Below are 20,798 nucleotides of genomic sequence, written 5' to 3'. Positions count from 1 at the left end.
CAGAATTGTTTCTGGACCTATATCACAGGTAGAGGACGCTGGATTTTGACCTCCTATTTCCACTCTCATGCTTTTGTTCTCTCAAAAAGATTAGTTCGCATTGAGTCTCTGTCTTTCCTAAGGTAGTTCCAGCATTTCACCTCAACCAGGGCATTTTCTTTCATCTTTATGCCTGGCTCTAGTTTATCAGAAGTAAATTTCTTTTCACTGTCTGCTTGAAGTTTGTTCTGTGAGTTTACCTCGCAGCCACATCTTCCGTTAGAAATACTGACTTTTTTGTCATTTCTAATGGTTCTCTTAAAAGGAATCCAGCTTTCTTTATCGTACATCACAGGACACAGAGCAGGCTATTCATGATTGTGTGGGTTATAGGCCACCTGTAGGTGAATGGACACTGGCTGACCAATCAGAGAGGAGGTCCTCCCTTATATAACCCCTCCTATTCAGGAAGTACCTCAGTTTTATCCCCAGTGTCTGTAAGGTGGATGGTCATTGAAAGTGTTGCTGTGCTCTTGAAGCATGGTACCCGAGCTTCACTGGATAAGGAGAAGAATCCTCAAGGTTTTGCCTATAATGCAGTCTTGCGGCACTGGACACCACACAGATGGAACCCTGTGCAGTTTTAAATCTGACCAAGGCGATTCCAGCGGGATGCTATACGGGTCCAAGGCAATAGCCCGTCAGCATGGGGACTGAGTCCTTGAAGGTCTGTATGACAATGCCTGCTGTCATGGGTGAAGGTTGGTGCCTGACGGAAGTCAGGGACCTTCGGCGGGAATGGTAAGATATCTCCTTTTTTCTCTCTGTAAACAGAAACAAACAAAAAGGAGACGTGTTGTGACTGTGAGTTTCCACTAGGGGGAGTGCTCATTGATGTTCTCAATGTTCTTGCTCTTTTTGTTTTCGGCCACTAGAGGGAGTGCGGCTGGAAATGGAAGTCGACCATATTTTGTTTACCTGGAGGCCAGGACACATGTGGGCTGCTGCTTCTGCTGAGAATTCTCTTTTGGTCAGGACACAGAGCAGTCTATTCAGAAGGGCATGTGAGTACTCATCTGAGGGGGCAGCGTGGATCAGTCAGTCAGGAGCTGCCCTAAGTGGCTGATAAGTCAGCATTATCAGTGTGTGTTTTTTCAGCACACTACTTTCATAGCAGTATCATGGGGATCTGTGTTTCTAGTGGAGGTGCTCAGGTTTGCGTTATCTGAAGTAATGTCTTCCAGAAAGTGAAGTGGGGGAGGTGCAGCAGGAAAGGCACTAATGTACCACCGCCAGGTCCTGAGGAACTTAGCCAAAGGTCCGCTGTAATATCCTCTCCTAACAAGCCAGAAGCAACGGGGCAGTCTGAGCCGCTGCGTCTGTCTGGCATTGTGGATACTACTGGGGCTTCTGTCTCAGCATATGTAACCAAGGATGATCTTGCTTCAGCCTTAGTGGGTTTAGAAGAGAAGATCACTGGGATGATTGCATCAGATTCTCAGGGGACTAAGAAGAGGGACTGATCCTCGTCACTAGAACCACCAATCCTGGAGCAGGGATGGGTGGAGCCTGAGGAAGAGCTGAAGGAAGGTCAGGCGGTAGAATTTCTGTCTGAGGAGTCACAGCCTGAGGAGAAGCAGGAGGTCTCTGCCTCCTATTCTTAGAGATTTTTAGTCCAAGACCTCACTGATTATGGTACGGTCTGGATTCAGGCTGCCTCCGATAGAAACCTCCTGAGACTACTTATTCTTCCCTGGGCTCTTTGAAGCCTTCACTGAGTACTCAGGCCTTTCTTGTGCATCCTCTTCTGGAGCAAATTATGTATGCTGACTGGGATCACAAAGACAGGGTTTTTGTTCTACCAAAGAGGTTTTCTGTTTTGTGCCCCATGGAACAAAAGTTTAAGAAATGGGGGTTGCCTGTAGTGGATGCAGCTATTTCTTCCCTGAATAAATCTTTAACTTGTCCTGCTTGAGGCCTCTTTCTCTCTGGCAGGTTCTGCTGCACAGCCTGTTGTGGCAGCTATTGACATTTGCCAGTGTCTTTCTGACCATGTCAAGCAACAGACTGGAAGGCCATCAGTGCAGAGGGAATGCTTGGCTGAGAATTTGGAGGATGTTCCACGTGCTTTGTGTTTCATGGTTGATGCTCTTAAGGATTCAATTCAGCAAATTTCTTGCTTGGTCCTCTTGTCAGTGCACATGCACAGGGTTTTGTGGCTGAAGAATTGGTCAGCAGAACAGCCATGCAAAAAATTGTTGGAAGGTTTTTCCTTTTATGGGGAACAGCTGTTTGTGGAAGATTTGGACAAATATATCCAAAAGATTTAAGGGGGTAAAACTACTCTTCTACCCTCTAAGAGGAAATCCAAATGCTTTTCTTTTAAGGTGTTGGGTTTCGGTTGCTGGGCTCTCATCTACCAGGCAGTCGTTTTGCCACATACAGGTTCCAGCCTCCAGGGGTAGATCTCAGAATAAAAACCCAAGAGGCCCTGGGTGCAAAAGTCAGTTAAGACAGAGACAAAGTCCACCTCCTTATGAAGGGGTGCCACCAATTGTTTGTGCTGTAGGGCGGGCGGCAAGTGGCTGCTGAGCAAAGAAAACAGGATTTCTGTTAGACAATCCATTTCTGGAAGTTGATCAAGGGACAAAGACCCAATCTCTCTGTGTTTTTGATCTACTCTTAAGTACTGCTTTTCTACAAAACTGTAGCATAATGGGAGGAGTCATGCCGGGATTACAAGTGGCTTTTGTGTTTGCCAATGTTCAAATCCAACTGTATGGGTTAAGATAATCCAGTTGGCTCAGATTAAATAAACCCTTTGTGTCTGTTAATAAACTTTAAGAAACCGATTTTACAGTCAGTACAAATTTCCTGTTTATTTTTTTCCTGAATGATAGGGGTACAGCATACTGGAACATGCCCTTCAACGTGTGTGTGTGTGTATATGAAACTGAGGATTTTTTTCTTAATATTAAGAATTCCTAATTGACTCCTTGCATACTATTGAACAAATATGTAACTCATGTTTTCCTATGTAACTCATACTTCATTTGATTCATATTTAAACGGCACTTTTACATCATAAGTTTTAAATGTTACTACTCAACACTATCCCCAGCTGGCTATGTCTGATGATTTACAGACACACTATATTGCCAAAAGTATTGGGACGCCTGCCTTTACACACACATGAACTTTAATGGCATCCCAGTCTTCGTCTGTAGGGTTCAATATTGTTGGCCTACCCTTTCCAGACATGTCCACCGGGTTGCCAGACAGAGAAGCAAGATTCGTCACTCCAAAGAACACATCTCCACTGCTCTAGAGTTCAGTGGCGGTGTGCTTTACACCACTGCATCCAATGCTTTGCATTGCACTTGGTGATGTAAGGCTTGGATGTAGCTGCTTGGCCATGGAAATCCATTCCATGAAGCTCTCTACGCACTGTTGTTGCGCTAATCTGAAAGCCACACAAATTTTAACTATTGACTTTGAAGACAGTTGGTGACTTCTGCACACTGTGTGCTTCAGCTGAGTTGCTGTTGTTCCCAGTTACTTCCACTTTGTTATAATACCACTAGCAGTTGACCGTGGAATATTTAGTGGCAAGGAAATTTCACAGATGGACTTATTGCATAGGTGGTACCACGCTTGAATTCACTGAGCTCCTGAGAGCGACCCATTCTTTCAAAAATATTTGTAGAAGCAGTCTGCATGCCTAGGTGCTTGATTTTATACACCTGTGGCCACGGAGTAGATTGGAACACTGAATCATTGAATCTAATGATTTGGAGGGGTGTCCTAATACTTTTGTCAATATAGTGTATGTTGCTCTTTACACAGCCCTAGAGGCTGTGTATCAAAATAATGCCATCAGTGATGACTGGTGGTTGGTCAGTACTGACTAATACATGTTTAAACTAATATAAAACATTTTTAAAGTGCAAAATATGTGAAACATATCACTGTATAGCGATATCTTATTTATTATCATAAAGCTATCGCTATTGTTTAAAGATAATCCTATTTGTTGTTTGGTCACGTGATATGTGGACTTTATAGTGGCTGCATTTTCTTTCGATTTGGTTTGTTTCTTTACTATACATATATTGTTTATTTTATGTCATGTGGAATTTATATAAGGTGAAGCAATTATTGGATAACATTGTATTTTCACATATTTTTTCACTTTGTTTAAACCTATATGGTGGTACAGTCATATTTCCTGCCATGGCCAGCGCATCTGTACTACCCAGGCGGCCTCTGAAGTTAAGAGGGAGCAGTTTGGGGTGGTAAAAATGCATTTCAATCATGTGGTTTACCCCCTGCCCCCCCAACCTCAAATGTGAACAAATCCTTTGTTTACATCTGTGTGGCTGCCGTGTAGATGTTGGGCAGTCCATTAGTTTCAGTGGGCTGCCTTACGTGCTAAAACGCAGGGAAAGAAGTCCCTGACAATGTTTTTTAAAATTTAGCCGCACAAAAAATGCACCGCGATTGCCAGTGTGTGGGGATACCATTAAGAATTAATGGCACCTCTGTACATTTGCTAAAGAGCAGCACGTTTGAGTATCGGGAACATGTGCAGTTATGCGCACATTCTGCAGCGCGCAGTTATGTAGAAAAAGGTTGAGACCGTTTGCAATTTATTTGATTACAGCTTTCTGGAAGATAGATTACTTAGGCTAAGAAAATATTATTTTCTGTTGTTTTTTCTGGATTGTTCTGCTTCCAAAATTATTAAAACTTTTTCTTCATTTTCCTTTAAGCTGCTGACTTAAATGGTTTTCCTTGGTTCACAATCCTTTCACTCTCAAAATATTTGTGGCTTATTTTAGATTAAATCCGGTATAGTCTGTAAATAATACTGTGATTACTATCCCAATGGTGATAAATGACATCTCAGACTTGAAATGTGACGTACATGTTTAGTAAACTGTTAGAGAAAGCAGTTTGTGTATAGCTGGCTCTAGACTGTTTTTGTTGTTTAGTTTTTAAATATTGATAATTGTATAAGATATTGCAGGCGTCAGTCTAGGTTCACACCTAAACGTTTTGCATTTTGCAGGCACTACAGTCCATTTAACATGATTTCCTATGGGACATGTTCACATCGCCATGTTAACACCCAGTGCGTTTTTTGGAAAGGGTCAGGGACTTTTTTTTTTAAATGCAAAATGTTGCATTTTGCTTCAATGGAGACGCTGCAGAAATGCGTGTAGTGCATTTTGCATTTTAATCTGCCCAGCAACAAGTTGGGAAAAAAATGCAAAACGCGTAAAAACGCGTAAAAACGCGTGTACAAGAACAAAAAACACCGCAAAAAGCACTACAGAAACGGATCAAATGCAACTGCATAGGTGTAAAACTAGCCTGAAAGTGACTGCAGTGAAAGCCTACAACCTAATGTTTGTAAAGTATTTGTCTTATTAAACACCATAGAGTTTGCTGACTGTAAATTTAAAGAATTATTCTGAATTGGCAGTCCAGCAGAGAGCACTGCTTGATAAACGAGAGCCTGTTTGTTTATGTTGCTTTATTGGCTGTCTTAGAAAATATGGATGCCAAAACCCCATCTTGTTTTCTATAAATAAGCCTTAATAATGTGTGCATCAGTATCCTGATTAGCTTGCTGGAAGCTGATTGACAAAACGATCACATTTTCTGGCGTCTTTGCATGCTGCTGACTTTTATCCTCCGCAGGAAACTGCAGAAACTTGAACTCGGTGTAAAATCCCTGGAACTTGGCTAGTTTAATGCTCATGTTATTTTATATCCTGCTATATAGTTTTCCATTTGCCTTTATTGTTATGATTCAGTTCAGAGTATTATATAAACATGAACATTATATAACTTATTTTTACGACTTGAAACGTTGACAAGAAAGAAGCAACCAATGAGTGGATTATTGTTTCGTTTTATGGAAAGTAACATTTTATTTATCAGTAGGTACAGCTTAATAATAAAAAATGAAGCTCCTGCGGATTTGTTGCTGCCTGCATAATGGCTTAATCTTTAGGATGAGTTTAGAAAGGAGTTTTTTTTTCTAATGCAGCCTTTCTTATCTCCAGACCAAGACGTTTGGAGGAGGTGGTAATGCTGGAAGCAATCTCAATACAGGTGCTGGAGGGAGTCGTAACAGGGAAGCGTTCCAAAAAGAGAAGATAATCAGAAGTGAAGGCAGATCAGAAGGAGTGTATCGTGAGCTGGTAAGGTTTAACTGCGAAAGAAAGCTTTATATAACTACATCATGAACAAAAGCAAATATTTACCCCCTCCCCCCCTCACCACCACCACCACAGAACTCATGCACTCTTAATTTCTATTTCCATATCTTCCATTTCCCCCAATATTTCACGTATTAATTTATTTAAATTATTACCATCAGGCAGACGATATAGGAATATTAAAGTTAGAACAAACACAGAGAGCTTTTTCCAGTGGGCTATTAAGGCAAAAAATGTGAAAGTAACTTAGGTTAGCTAACTAACTGGTAAGGTTAGTGTTTTGCTGTTTTATGGGTGTTTATTATTTCTTTTGTATAATGTTTTATGGATTTGTGTGTGAAGTATTTTGTGTTTTTAAAAATTGTGAGTTACTTTTTGAAATGTTGTTGTAAACTATCTGTCTGTCTGTCTATCTATCTCCAAAGCCAATGTTCTCCTACTCTTCCACTTTTTTTTTTTTCTACCTCCTTCCTCCTTTCTACATTTGTTTCTCTCCATTATCTCCACCCATGCTTTTTTTTTACTCTGTTTCTGTCTTCTGTCCTGCTTCTCCCTTTTTTAATTTTTTCTTACCATCTGTTTGTATCTCCTGTACTGCCCTATATTTTCCCTTTCGCTCATCCCCTCTCCCTTGATTGCTTCCCTTATTATTCTATTTCTGTCTTGTTTTGTCATGTCCCATTTCTTTCCCTCTACTGATGCCCTCTTTCTGCGTTCGAAGCCATGACATTTAAGTTGGCCAATTCCACCTCCCCCTGCCAGACCTTGTATTCTGACAGCACTAATCAGTGAAAAATTTTTCCAACATATTCCTTCAACAGATGTCTATTATACAATTGGTTTTCGAGTGTATGGCTTTAACTGCAATACTGTACCCTTTCCAGTACTGCTCTTTTTAAATTCAATATCAGTTTATTTTTCTGTCTGTGTTTGTCATTCTTCTCTTTTTCAGTGTGCAAAGATCTCAGAAATAAAGTACCTTGTAGTTGCACAAACCAAGGGGGTATAATCATAAAAAAAAATAACTGTACAATTGTCCTCATTTGCTCAAAGGTTGTGAGTAACAGCCTTGCAACTGTTATTATGTGCAAAATGTTGTTATCTGATAGCTAAGTTGTCCCTTGCAGAGCAAATGTAACATTTATTTAGTGGATCTGGTTTTCTCCAGAGTTGATAAATCGAATGCAATTAGAAAGTGTTAAAGTGGAGTTCCACCTGGAAAAAAACAAATAAAAGACAGCAGCTACACTGTAGCTTCTTACTTTTAAAATACAGACACTTACCTGTCCGTCGGTCCAGCAGTGTCCTCACAACCACTGGTTTCACCGGCCGTCTTCTCTCCCTATCGCTGACATCTTCAATTTGGGCACCTGGCTGTGACAGTCTGCGGCTTCACAGCCAGGTGCCCATTGCGCATGCGCGAGAAGCGCTGCGCTTTGTGTATAGCTCTGTAGTCTTCTGGGACCTGTCACGTGTCCCAAAAGACTACGGAGAGAGAGAGCAGGAGGACAACTTTCGCTGGTGATCGCCATGAAAGTGGGAGCGGGTACCTGTAAAATTCGGGTACCCGCTGCCCAAAGGTGCCAATCCTTAATGGGGAACGGGGGACAAAGGCTTAAAGCGGAACTTCCCCTTTTGTGTGCAGCTCCACTTTAACTAATTTAATTATAAATTAATAATTTAATTATAAATGTTATTGTATGGATTTCTCTGAGGAATATAATATTTTATTCTGAGAGAAAAGTTCCTAAGAACATTTGCTCCTAAGAAGATAATGCCTTAGGAATTTTCAGTCCTAAGAAAATAGATTAAGAACCATACTAAGAATATTCAGTCCTGAGAAAATAGACCATACAAATAGAACATCTGATTCAAAGAAATTAACACCTTAAGAACTTTCCATGCTAAGTGAAAATACCCTATGCATATTAAATCACAAACAAATTAGATTTTTTATGTATTGTAATTGTACTGTCTCTCGTTATATTGTAAAACTGTTGGCGCTATATAAATCCTGTATAATAATAATAATAATTTTATTCAAAACAACAGCTACAGCTTTTATTCGTTGTGCAAAAAATCCCTAAAACTAATGCTGGCAATTGACATAGAAGGAATGTACATACAGTTTCATTGGACCAATAGCTATGCGATTTTTTTATAAATAGACCATCAATCGTTAAATGTATTGCTATGTTTTGGCTTGTGGTCTTTTACTTCTGTGATATTTGCCTTTGAATTTTTATATTTATATCTTAATTTGAATTTAAAATGAGTAGAACGAATGTTTGTCAGCACATAGCCTGCTGCCTTTAATCTCATTAAATATAGCAGACCTTAATAATCTGTGGAATAATTAAAACATCTTCTACATTTTGGAGAATGAGCTGGTGCCAATTCATTCTTTAATTAGTATACTCAAGTTTTAAGTAATGGTTCTGTAATATTTATGACTCATGAAATAGTGAGTAAATCTTCTGTAGGTAAACAATGAAACATTGAGCTTAATGTGTTTGCCAAGTCATTTTTTAAAAATAATAAACATATACTTACCTGCTATTCTGTTGCACAGAGCAGCCCCGATCCTCTTCTCAGGTCCTCCACCAATGCTCTTGGCTCCTCCTCAACATTTTTTTATATTTTTATATTTTTTTTATCAGATATATATCAGGTAATTCTGTAAATGCTAGTTGCTTGACTATTCTGCAATAGTTTGAGTAACTGACATGTCAGTGGGGATAGGATATTTTAATCCTAATCCAGTTTAAGAGGCAACATTGAAACTTTGAAAATACACAAATTCTTTATATAACATTGTTGAAGGATGCATTAAAGCTGCATGTGAAATTATGGAACAGTACAAAATATTCCTTTAAAAAAAAAATATTCTGAGTGTTTATCCTCCCCTTGGTAAATCATACAAAGCCAAGTGCTTTCAACTTTAGAAGAGTACTTTGCAAATGGGTGCGGTAAAGCCTCCCCTCTGTAATGCATTTTGTTCCCATGTCTGGCTCTTTTTCTTCTCCATGTGCCACCATAGGAAGCCACTTACTATTGTGGCACACCTGTGGGCTTGATCCTGAGCCCTGCTGTCTGCATCTATAGACACAGACAGCGAGGCTCGACCTCGCAAGGTCTGAGGACAACTATCAAAGTCATGTTACAGGTTAACAAAATATATTTTGTGAAAGCGTTTGAGAGTACTCACTTACCTTTGTCAGGCTTAAGGTAATACCCATAAAAAAATGTGTCTTTGTATTTCCACATTATCGTTTAACCCTTTTCTGGGAATGAGAAACAAAAACTGGTGCTGGAAAGCATGACCCTAATCCTGTGTGGACTGTGTGTAAAACTGTGTGGAAACATGGAGTTTCCTGCAGCCACTTATTAAAGTAATTTAATTTCCTATTATTGGCTGATCTGTGACTGGGTTTGTAGGGTGACAGCACTAGAGATGGGGGTGAGTATAGTAGTCAGAGCTGTTTTTTTTTTTTTTAAGCTATGGGGGAATTAATTTCTCTTAATCGTTCTGGACATAGGCAACCTATTCATGCTTATAGGTTATAGGCGCCAAACTGATAAGAGGCATGGAGGAGCTCAGCTATGAGGAAAGATTAGAGGAACTGAATTTATTTTCTCTTGAGAAGAGGAGATTAAGGGGGGATATGATCAACATGTATAAATATATCAGTGGTTCATATAGTGAACTCGGTGTAGAGTTATTCACCTTGAGGTCATCACAGAGGACAAGGGAGCACTTTATGTCTGGAGGAAAAGAAATTTAATCTCCAAACACGGAAAGGTTTCTTCACAGTGAGAGCTGTGAAAATGTGGAATAGACTCCCTCAAGAGTTGGTTCTGGCAAGCTCAGTGGATTGCTTTAAAAAAAGGCCTGGATTCTTTCTTGGATACACAGAATATAACTGGATACTAACATTTATAGGTAAAGTTGATCCAGGGAATATCCGATTGCCTCTCAGGGGATGAAGAAGGAATTTTTTCCCCTGCAGGAGCAAATTGGATCATGCTTTGCTAGTTTTTTTGCCTTCCTCTGGATCAACTGTGGGTATAGGATTATAACTTTTTTTTTTTTTTAGTGGTTGAACTGGATGGACGTTTGTCTTTTTTCAGCCAGACTAACTATGTAACTTTTAACCCTACCCCACTCTGTTAATCCTCAGTTTTGTGCTAGAGTCTGAAGGTGAGAAGCTTTGTGAAGAAATCGGCTTCATTATTTATTATTTTTCTGCCTTTAATGTTTGCTTCAGGTACTAGATCCACTCAGCTTTGTACTATGGAACTCAGTCCCTGCAGACCTTTTTAGGGCTATGCTCACCCTGAGACTGGATTTTATATACAGTCCAGAGTAGTAGACAGGTAAAACAGGGGTCATCCTGTATCTGTGACCATTACTGTAAAACAGGGCTATGCTTGGAATATGTATTTATAAAATATGTCTTGCTAAGTGCACAAAAATCAATCATGTCTAGTTCCTCAAATCATGTACTATATACCCATGCACCTACTGTATATCTTCAATTGCTATAATCCATAATGACATGTAAATCAACAAATTGTGTATTACATTTGTGAAAAAAATCAAAACCACAATAACAAATCACCAAATGTGAACATCTACTGAAACTGGAGAGTGCAAAATCTGGTGCAGCTGTGCATGGTAGCCAATCAGATTCTAACTTCAGCTTCTTCAATTAGGCTTTGCCAAAAAAAAACCTGGAAACTGTTTGCTTTTAGTAAATTAACCCACTGTGTGATCCCCTCCATGCAGTCCTAGGCAGCACCCTCCACATGCACAGATTCCTTGTTCTGAGACTGCCTGGGGGGAATTGCACAATGTGTGTACAGTATGTGGGTTTGCACTACATCAGACATTGAGAGTTGTGTTTTGTTGCAGTCACTGGGTGAGTCTGATTGTTTGTTTTAAAACAAATGTGAGTGTGGGTGGAACAAGGAGATTGTGCATGTGGGAGATGTTGCCTATTACTGCCTGGAGGGGATCAATTTTATACCAATGTATAGGGCATGAGTCCCCAACCCCCAGACCGCAGACCAATACTGGTCCATGGCCGGTTGATAAGCATTACACCGCGGCACAGCAGGAGGTGAGTGGCGACCGCGGTCCATGCCATTTAGCAACCTGTGTCTATTGTACCAGGTCTCCCGCCCGGCTGCCGATGCAGGAGCTGCAGATTGGGACAGAGGGCTGGAGACTTTTCATATTAACAAGCAGGGCTTTGATTGCTAGGGGCACTGTGATATAAAGGGAACTGCACTGTAATCATTACAGTGCAGTCACCTTTATATTACAGGGCCCCTTTACAGTGCAGTCCCCTTGAGTTGTGGGACTGCTTCAAAGGGGAAACTGTGATGTAAAGGAAGAATGTAGACACTGATAAAAAGAGGGGTTGTGAGACTGTGAACAATGCCCCCCACCCCTCTGGAAAAATTGGCTACACCAAAAGCGGTCCATGGTGCCAAAAAGATTGGCAGACCGCTATGATAGGGGATTCATTTCTGTACTAATGTGATTCACAATTTGTTGATTATTTCATTTATGTGGTACACTTAATTGTGCTCTCAATAGGATTGATTTCTTTTCAGTTAGTGCAGCATATTTTGTAGATAAACATTTTGTTGGGTAATTTTGTTTCACATTAAATGCAAGTTGCTCAGGGCTAGGTTATGGTTGTAGTATGATATAATTATAACAAACATTGCATATTTGCAATCTATTCACTACACAGTGCACACTTTTCAAACTTTGAGCTAAAATTTAAACCACTCAGATTGCAGGTGGATGACCAGTTACATCACACCACTGTTCGAACACTTTAACGCCACTACCGGCTAGAGCCCATTTAAGGTACTTAGGCACTTACTCCTGCCCTTTCTTGATGAGCATTTGTTTAAGGACAGTCTAGACCTGGGTTACCGCTTACTCCTTCTGGACACGCTTACACTATTTCCCGCACGCTACTCCATGAGGACCTCTCAAGGGAATGCCCTTACTTTTAGCTATGGTGAAGAGCAGGCAAAAGGGAGCCATTTCAAAATTGCAGGTGAACATTCCCTTTTCTGAAGGTCATCACAACATTTAACCTCAGAGTGAGGATGCATGCCTTGCACTGGAGCAGGTTCTAATTCTAAAACTGACAATGTACATCCTACCTGACAAAAGCAGAATGTTCTGCATTCATGTCAAAATTCCTTTGAAAGATTATGGCCCTAATATAGTTATCTTTGTCCAGGGCTCAGAAATGCCCTACCTTTTTGCTTAATACTGAGTTATATCTTGATATTCCAGTCCTAGAGGACGTAGACACAGAAGGGAATGAAGAGAATATTGAGGCAGTATTGGAGGAAGCTGTGTAGAATTTCTCTTCTCCAGTTATGTTGAAGAGGGAGCTTCATGCAACATACTAGCTAATGTTGAAAAGCTCATTGCCTCTCTCTGCAAGAGCTGACATTGTGCAGCCTGGCACTCCTCCATCTCATCATGCACTTTTGGGTGAAAAGCAACACACAAAATTTTGCAAAACATTCCCTGTTCATGAAAAGATATAATGTGCAGTCTATGACTGGGTCATGTCTGAAAAGATTCCTACCCCCCACAAAAGCCTTTGCTGATCTCAGTCCAGTGAAAAAAGGGTTTGCAAAGAAGTTGGAAAGAAAGTTTTAAAATGTTCCTAAAGGATCTGTTTGCTCTCACAGGTCCAGTCCTGGAACCAACGCTCGCTGCCATTTTAGTATGTCAAACTGATAACTAGACTAGGATAATGAACAATCAACATATAACCCTGTATTTCAGTATAACGTTGTTAGAGGGCAATTATAGCAAGTGCCTTCTGCTTTGCTTTTTTTGTGTGGATGCCCTAGAACATGTTATGAGACAAATTTCCTGCACAGAATCCTATGGCTTAAAGTTTGGACAGCTGAAGGTAACTCACATGTATGCCCTTCTGTCTGGTGAGACATTTGACCAATTTGTCAAAGAGGTGACTGATTTTACTTCTACAAAGGAAGATTACAAAAATCTTTTCCTCAGGGGTACTTAGAAAATCACTTCCAGTTAGGTCACACCGCCTTTCAGCCTATTCTCTACTCTGAGTGTTCACAACAGTCTTAGCACCTCTGCTGGCCTTACTCAGAACCCAGGACATTCAGAATATGGTCTGTCTAGAAAGCCTTCTTGTGAGGGACTTTCAGTCAGTTGTCATAAAGTTGTCATCAGCTGGGTGATCAAAATCTGTTTTCCGACCTTCGCTCCGCTTGGAATACTTGGGTCTGTTCCTGGACCCATCCCAAATGAAAATATTTCTTCCAGAACAGAAAGGTCTTTCTCTCAGAGCTCATGCTTGAGAACTGGGATCAAAGAGAAATTCCACAGTGATATTATCCTTGACAGTTCTTAAAAATTTTTTTAGAAGAATAGCGCCAAATACCTATAAAACTCAAAAAAGCTGCAGACCTCCCCAAAAAAAGGTGTGATAGGAATGTGCTTATGAAATAATCAAAAAAACTCCCACTGTGCATTAATAAAACAAAAACTTCCAACACATCATAAATGAAATATATCTCAATAAAAACTCATAAAAAAATACAAATATAATAAAAAATTAATTAAATAAAATATATGTGTCCAATTATTTGTGTGAATAAAGTCCAAAGGAAATTCGTGATGAACATAAATGCATGTGAAAATCCGCGTTCAACAAATACACCATGCTTGAATCCACCACCAAATAAAATGAATAAACTCACCAGAGCTATATGCTGATCAAATTATAAACCAGCATAAGCGCTTTTGCTCTGGGAGCGATATACTGTAGATTTCAGAATGGTCTCGGAGCAATACTCTGCAGGAAGGCACTCGGCACAAATGGAATCACTCATATGTATGGTCACCTTTTCTCCATAAGATAATAGCAGTACTCAGGAAATTAAGAAAGGAAATTCATGGAGCAGTACGGGCTTGGTGGATGTGACGTCAGGACGTTTCCCGAGGCTGTCCGCGCTATATGAGTCGCGGCAAGCTGGGTCCGTTTATTTTTTATTTAAAACGCTGTTTTTGCTGGTGTCGGCTGGGACACTTTGAGAGTGTGCTACCTTGTTTTAATAAAATATGTGGTTTTATACGTACTGCACCATGAATTTCCGCTCTTAATTTCCCGAGTACTGCTATTATCTTATGGAGAAAAGGTGACCATACATATGAGTGATTCCATTTGTGCCGAGTGCCTTCCTGCAGAGTATTGCTCCGAGACCATTCTGAAATCTACAGTATATCGCTCCCAGAGCAAAAGCGCTTATGCTGGTTTATAATTTGATCAGCATATAGCTCTGGTGAGTTTATTCATTTTATTTGGTGGTGGATTCAAGCATGGTGTATTTGTTGAACACGGATTTTCACATGCATTTATGTTCATCACAAATTTCCTTTGGACTTTATTCACACAAATAATTGGACACATATATTTTATTTAATTACTTTTTTATTATATTTTTATTTTTTATGAGTTTTTATTGAGATATATTTCATTTATGATGTGTTGGAAGCAGGGGCGGACTGACAACTCATGGGGCCCCCGGGCAAAAGGGGATCATGGGGCCCCTGTGTCCTTGCCCAAACTCAAAAAAGCCTATGAAAAAGGTACCAGGGGCATCTCATGGGGCCCCCTACTGACCCCGGGCCCTTGGGCAGTGCCCGAGTTTCCAAATAGTCAGTCCGCCCCTGGTTGGAAGTTTTTGTTTGATTTATGCACAGTGGGAGTTTTTTTTTATTATTTCATAAGCACATTCCTATGTTTGTTTTCCTTGACAGTTCTCAGCCTAATGATCGCCTCCTTCCAGGCAATGCCTTTTGCTGAATTCCATTCAAGAACTCTCCAAGAAAACATCTTGTTGGCATGGATAATGCAGAGTCTTTCCCTTAACTTATCCATGCACCTATCCAGCCAAGCAAGAATGTTTTGCCTGTCCACTCTAAGCACGGAAGTGTGATTTCTATAACTGATCCAGTTGTGGCAAGATAGCTGTAACTTAAGGTTTTAGTAGATGTAGCAGACAAAATGACATCTTGCAGATTGTAGACAGCTTTAATCCAAAACATGCACATCTTTACAGATGAACATCAGATCAGTCAAAATAATCAAAGTATGTCTAGCAGTTAGCTATACAGAGCATCGTCTAGCTACAGAATGAGGAGGGGACACAATTATTTAAAGGCAAACAAACAGACAATTCATGTGTAGCATAATAAAGAATTTCCTGATCTTAATGGATCACCACCGCAACTGGGGAAGTCCTTAAAATAGACACAAGTCTATCAGATTGGGAAGGAGTATTGCTTTCTTTGACAGTTCAAGGAACATGGTCAACAGAGTAAACCAAGCTCTCTATCAACACTCAGTCCCTGCAGCATTTGACCACCCTTCTGAAGAAACACTCTTATCTGGTTGCAGTCAGACAATGCCACCACAGTGACATATATCAACCATCATGGGGGCATGAGAAGCCTGGCTGCCTAGAAGGGAGGAAGCCAGATTCTCATGTGAACAGCAACTTGTTGTCTAGTGATTTCTGAGGTCCTCATCCCAGGAGCAGACAACTGGCAGGCGAAATTATATCAGTCACCACTACTTGGAAGAATAGTCTCTTCATCCAGATGCGTTCAGTCATATTCCATTGGTGAGGATTCCAGATGTGGACATCCTAACCTCCAGATTCAACAAAAATTCAGTCAGATTCTGGCTTTTAAGCAGCCATTGCTGTACTGCATCCAGCAACACGAGATCCTTTTGTTGGTTATCAGGGATCACTTACTGGTGAAGGAGTGTTATTTCCAGACACCTATTGCAGGCTTTATGTTATTTTTAAAATATTAAAAATTAAATAAAAATCAATATTAAGAGGTTTATCAGTCACTAATCAGAATAACCCTACCCCTGAATTTAAATGTGATTGGTAACCCAATTACATGGAGAAAATAATTAACCAGCACTACTATGAGGAAGTACACTTTAGTGGCCCTTTGAAATGCTGTCTGGCATCTTGCTGTAGTGAATTATAGAGACTTAAAAGTGCAGATAAGAACAAAATGAAATTTAAGATTATAGTACAGCTACAGGGGTTGCTGGATAGCATTATTGCCTAACTGATTTTACTTTTCGTCCATAATTGCTCTTTAGAACAAAAGATATACACTTGTCATCAAAACAGGGTGTAATGCCTCATCTAATGACAACTCTTGGAGCTTCACAAATAATGTGTATATGCCTGTGACCCATTCTGCATCCAGAACTGTCGGTTTATAAGCACAGATATGCCAAAAACATAAAAACCTTTATAATTTCCCATGTGTTATCTACAGTCAGGTCCATAAATATTGGGACATCGACACAATTCTAACATTTTTGGCCCTATACACCACCACAATGGATTTGAAATGAAACAAACAAGATGTGCTTTAACTGCAGACTGTCAGCTTTAATTTGAAGGGTATTTACATCCAAATCAGGTGAACGGTGTAGGAATTACAACAGTTTGCATATGTGCCTCCCACTTGTTAAGGAACCAAAAGTAATGGGACAATTGGCTTCTCAGCTGTTCCATGACCAGGTGTGTGTTATTCCCTCATTATCCCAATTACAATGAGCAGATAAAAGGTCCAGAGTTCATTTCAAGTGTGCTATTTGCATTTGGAATCTGTTGCTGTCAGCTCTCAAGATGAGATCCAAAGAGCTGTCACTATCAGTGAAGCAAGCCATCATTAGACTGAAAAAACAAAACAAACCCATCAGAGAGATAGCAAAAACATTAGGCGTGGCCAAAACAACTGTTTGGAACATTCTTAAAAAGAAGGAACGCACCGGTGAGCTCAGCAACACCGAAAGACCCGGAAGACCACGGAAAACCACTGTGGTGGATGACCGAAGAATTCTTTCCCTGGTGAAGAAAACACCCTTCACAACAGTTGGCCAGATCAAGAACACTCTCCAGGAGGTAGTTGTATGTGTGTCAAAGTCAACAATGAAGAGAAGACTTCACCAGAGTGAATACAGAGGGTTCACCACAAGATGTAAACCATTGGTGAGCCTCAAAAACAGGAAGGCCAGATTAGAGTTTGCCGAACGACATCTAAAAAAGCCTTCACAGTTCTGGAACAACATCCTATTAACAGATGAGACCAAGATCAACTTGTAACAGAGTGATGGGAAGAGAAGAGTATGGAGAAGGAAAGGAACTGCTCATGATCCTAAGCATACCACCTCATCGTGAAGCATGGTAGTGTCATGGCGTGGGCATGTATGGCTGCCAATGGAACTGGTTCTCTTGTATTTATTGATGATGTGACTGCTGACAAAAGCAGCAGGATGAATTCTGAAGTGTTTTGGGCAATATTATCTGCCCATATTCAGCCAAATGCTTCAGAACGCATTGGACACCGCTTCACAGTGCAGATGGACAATGACCCAAAGCATACTGCAAAAGCAACCAAAGAGTTTTTTAAGGGAAAGAAGTGGAATGTTATGCAATGGCCAAGTCAATCACCTGACCTGAATCCGATTGAGCATGCATTTCACTTGCTGAAGACAAAACTGAAGGGAAAATGCCCCAAGAACAAGCAGGAACTGAAGACAGTTGCAGTAGAGGCCTGGCAGAGCATCACCAGGGATGAAACCCAGCGTCTGGTGATGTCTATGCATTCCAGACTTCAGCCTGTAATTGACTGCAAAGGATTTGCAACCAAGTATTAAAAAGTGAAAGTTTGATTTATGATTATTATTCTGTCCCATTACTTTTGGTCCCTTAACAAGTGGGAGGCACATATGCAAACTGTTGTAATTCCTACACCGTTCACCTTATTTGGATGTAAATACCCTCAAATTAAAGCTGACAGTCTGCAGTTAACCTCCTTGGTGGTATTCCCGAGTGTAGCTCGGGGTAGAATTTCTATACCAAGAACGGTAACCCCGAGCTATACTCGGGCTTACCATGCAGCGTTCTCTGGGGGTCCCTGCAGCACTTACCTTGTCCTTCGCTCCCACGATGGGTCCCCTGCAGCGTCCCCGTCCATCTCCTCCGGCGGATGCCGGCATCTGGCTTCCGTGTTCCGGTCCCTGTGACGTCGGAACGTTCGGGCGGCGGAACCGGCGGGAAATTTGAAATTTTTAAAAAATGACATTTTTGCTGTCATTGCTTTTTCACTGCATTTCACATACATTTTGTCCCCACTGCTTTGTCCTGTCCCCTGCCTGCATTTTGACTGTTCTTTCTGCCTGGAAACTTAGAAAAGTCCATGGCGTCCAAAAAGCGTCCCTTTACGTCAAAAGCGGTTTTAGAACAGCGATAGTAAATCAGAACCACTTGCAGAATTGAGTGATAATGATTTGTGGGGAAATTCGTCATCAGACACTGAAAATGATTTTGCGACTTTGCTCAGCGATGTGCGAATTTGCCTCTGTATTTCAAATTTCAGTGTTTTTGGTTTGATTATATTATTGAATTAAATTTATTATTATTATATTATTATTTTTTATGATTATTTATTAAATTATAATTTATGATTTCGTGTTTCAAGTTTTATCATATCCGGAATGTTTAATAGACTCTTTTTCGGATAGATTTCAGTGAGTTATTCCTAAAAATTACAGCCTACAATAAAAAACTACATATTTCCATGCAAAAAAATGGTACCGCTTTCAGCACAAAATTCCTGACATAATCATACCGCCAGGGAGGTTAAAGCACATCTTGTTCGTTTCATTTCAAATCCATTGTGGTGGTGTATAGGGCCAAAAATGTTAGAATTGTGTCGATGTCCCAATATTTATGGACCTGACTGTATGTATGTATGTATATGCTTTAAAAAAACTGTTTAAAAAAGCAAGAAATACACACATGACACAAAGTTTCCTTTGCATGTATAGCTGGTTTCATGCTGACACATAATGTATGAGCAAAAGTTCTATTAATCACCTCTTGATCTGTATAGGTAATTCAGTTATGTTGTGACACTCAGAATGTAAGCAATATGTAGTAATGTGTAGAGTGGATTGCAGATTAATTGATCAATCAATGCCTGGGGTACAAAAATAAATTTAGTTTAAAGCTGTGGTTGCCTTGTCAGCAGTGTGTGGCAACGATGATGATGTTTCGATTGACATGCTAATAAAATATCATGCAACACTCTGTGTGTATCTCAATAATAGATGTTCTATTCGGATGCTCCTAAGCCGCATTCTGAGTACATTTTATCCCAGAAGCCTTTTAAGATGTTGCATATGATTTGTCACTCAATAATCTAATTACATCTGAAAATTGCTTTAGTCCTAAGCAACTAAATAAGCGGCCTTTCAGGAAGCAGAAAAATACAGTGCAGAAAACTGTAAGATCAATATAATGTTTTAGCTTTAATGTGCAAATTTGGGGAAACAACCGTAAATCTCTCCTTCTTTAAGTCCTGTTATGATTTGAGACATTTTTTTCTCTTTGTATCTCTACAACAGCCACATTTTCACATCTTCATATCACTGCAAATCATGTTTTATTTAAACTACTATTTGTTTTTTGCTCTTTATTTTTTTTTATGATTTATCAGAGCACTATCAGATTATTTAAATGGTATTGTTTGCTAGAGATCTGGTATTGCATTAGGCATTTCTGTGAAAACATTTCATAGTGCTTTGCAAAATAAGCTAGGGACAATCTTGCAACAGAAATAAGAAATTGTATGTTGCTGGTTATTAAATTTCTTCTTTGGCTTTATTCTATTGCAGGTTGATGAAAAAGCACTGAGGCACATCACAGAGATGGGCTTCAGTAAAGAGGCAGCCAGACAAGCTCTTATGGACTACAGCAACAATTTGGAGGCAGCTCTAAACTTCCTAATAGCTGGCAACAAGCCTAAACCTGCTCAAGGACCCCCAGCACGAGGTATTGCTACCTAGTATGTAACATGGATAGATACAGCTCTGACCAAAAGTTTTTGTGAATGACACAAATATTCATTTTCACAAAGTCTGCTGCTTCAGTGTTTTTTTTATCTTTTTTGTCAGATGTTATTATGGTATACTAAGGTATAATTACAAGCATTTCATACGTGTCAAAGGCTTTTATTAACAATTACATTAAGTTTATGCAATATTTGCAGTGTTGATCCTTCTTTTGCAAGACCTCTGCAATTTGCCCTGGCATGCTGTCAATCAACTTCTGGGCCACATCCTGACTGATGACAGCCCATTCTTGCAAAATCAATGCGTGGAGTTTGTCAGAATTTGTGGAGGTTTCTTTTGTTCACTTGCCTCTAGAGGATTGACCACAAGTTCTCAATGGGATTAAGGTTTGGGGAGTTTCCTGGCCATGGACCCAAAAGTTTGGTGTTTTGTTCCCCAAGCCACTTAGTTATCACTTTTGCCTTATGGCAAGGTGCTCAATCATGTTGGAAAAGATATTGTTCGTCACTACTCTGTTCTTGGATAATTGGGAGAAGTTGCTCTCAGAGGATGTTTGTGTACCATTCTTTATTCATGGCTGTGTTCTTATGCAAAATTGTGAGTGAGCCCACTC

The 20,798-nt window shown here is 40.0% G+C and overlaps 1 protein-coding gene across 2 annotated transcripts in view; it reads left to right on the top strand.

Moving 5' to 3' along the window:
- Positions 1-20,798, top strand: part of TDRD3 (tudor domain containing 3) — a 378,807-nt gene that overhangs the window by 253,086 nt on the left and 104,923 nt on the right. For both annotated transcript variants that reach the window (XM_089668374.1, XM_089668381.1), the window contains 2 exons: positions 6,054-6,191; positions 20,009-20,165. In XM_089668374.1, coding sequence (XP_089524500.1) covers positions 6,054-6,191; positions 20,009-20,165 — 295 coding nt within the window. The remainder of the gene's footprint in view (positions 1-6,053; positions 6,192-20,008; positions 20,166-20,798) is intronic.

The sequence above is a fragment of the Staurois parvus genome, unplaced genomic scaffold, assembly GCF_062004578.1.
Source record: "Staurois parvus isolate SC_StPar_1 unplaced genomic scaffold, SC_StPar_1.0 ptg000007l, whole genome shotgun sequence".
In the NCBI taxonomy this organism is placed as follows: Eukaryota; Metazoa; Chordata; class Amphibia; order Anura; family Ranidae; genus Staurois; species Staurois parvus.
The sequence above is the reverse complement of the archived record's forward strand: the minus strand, read 5'-3'. Positions and strand labels throughout refer to the sequence as shown.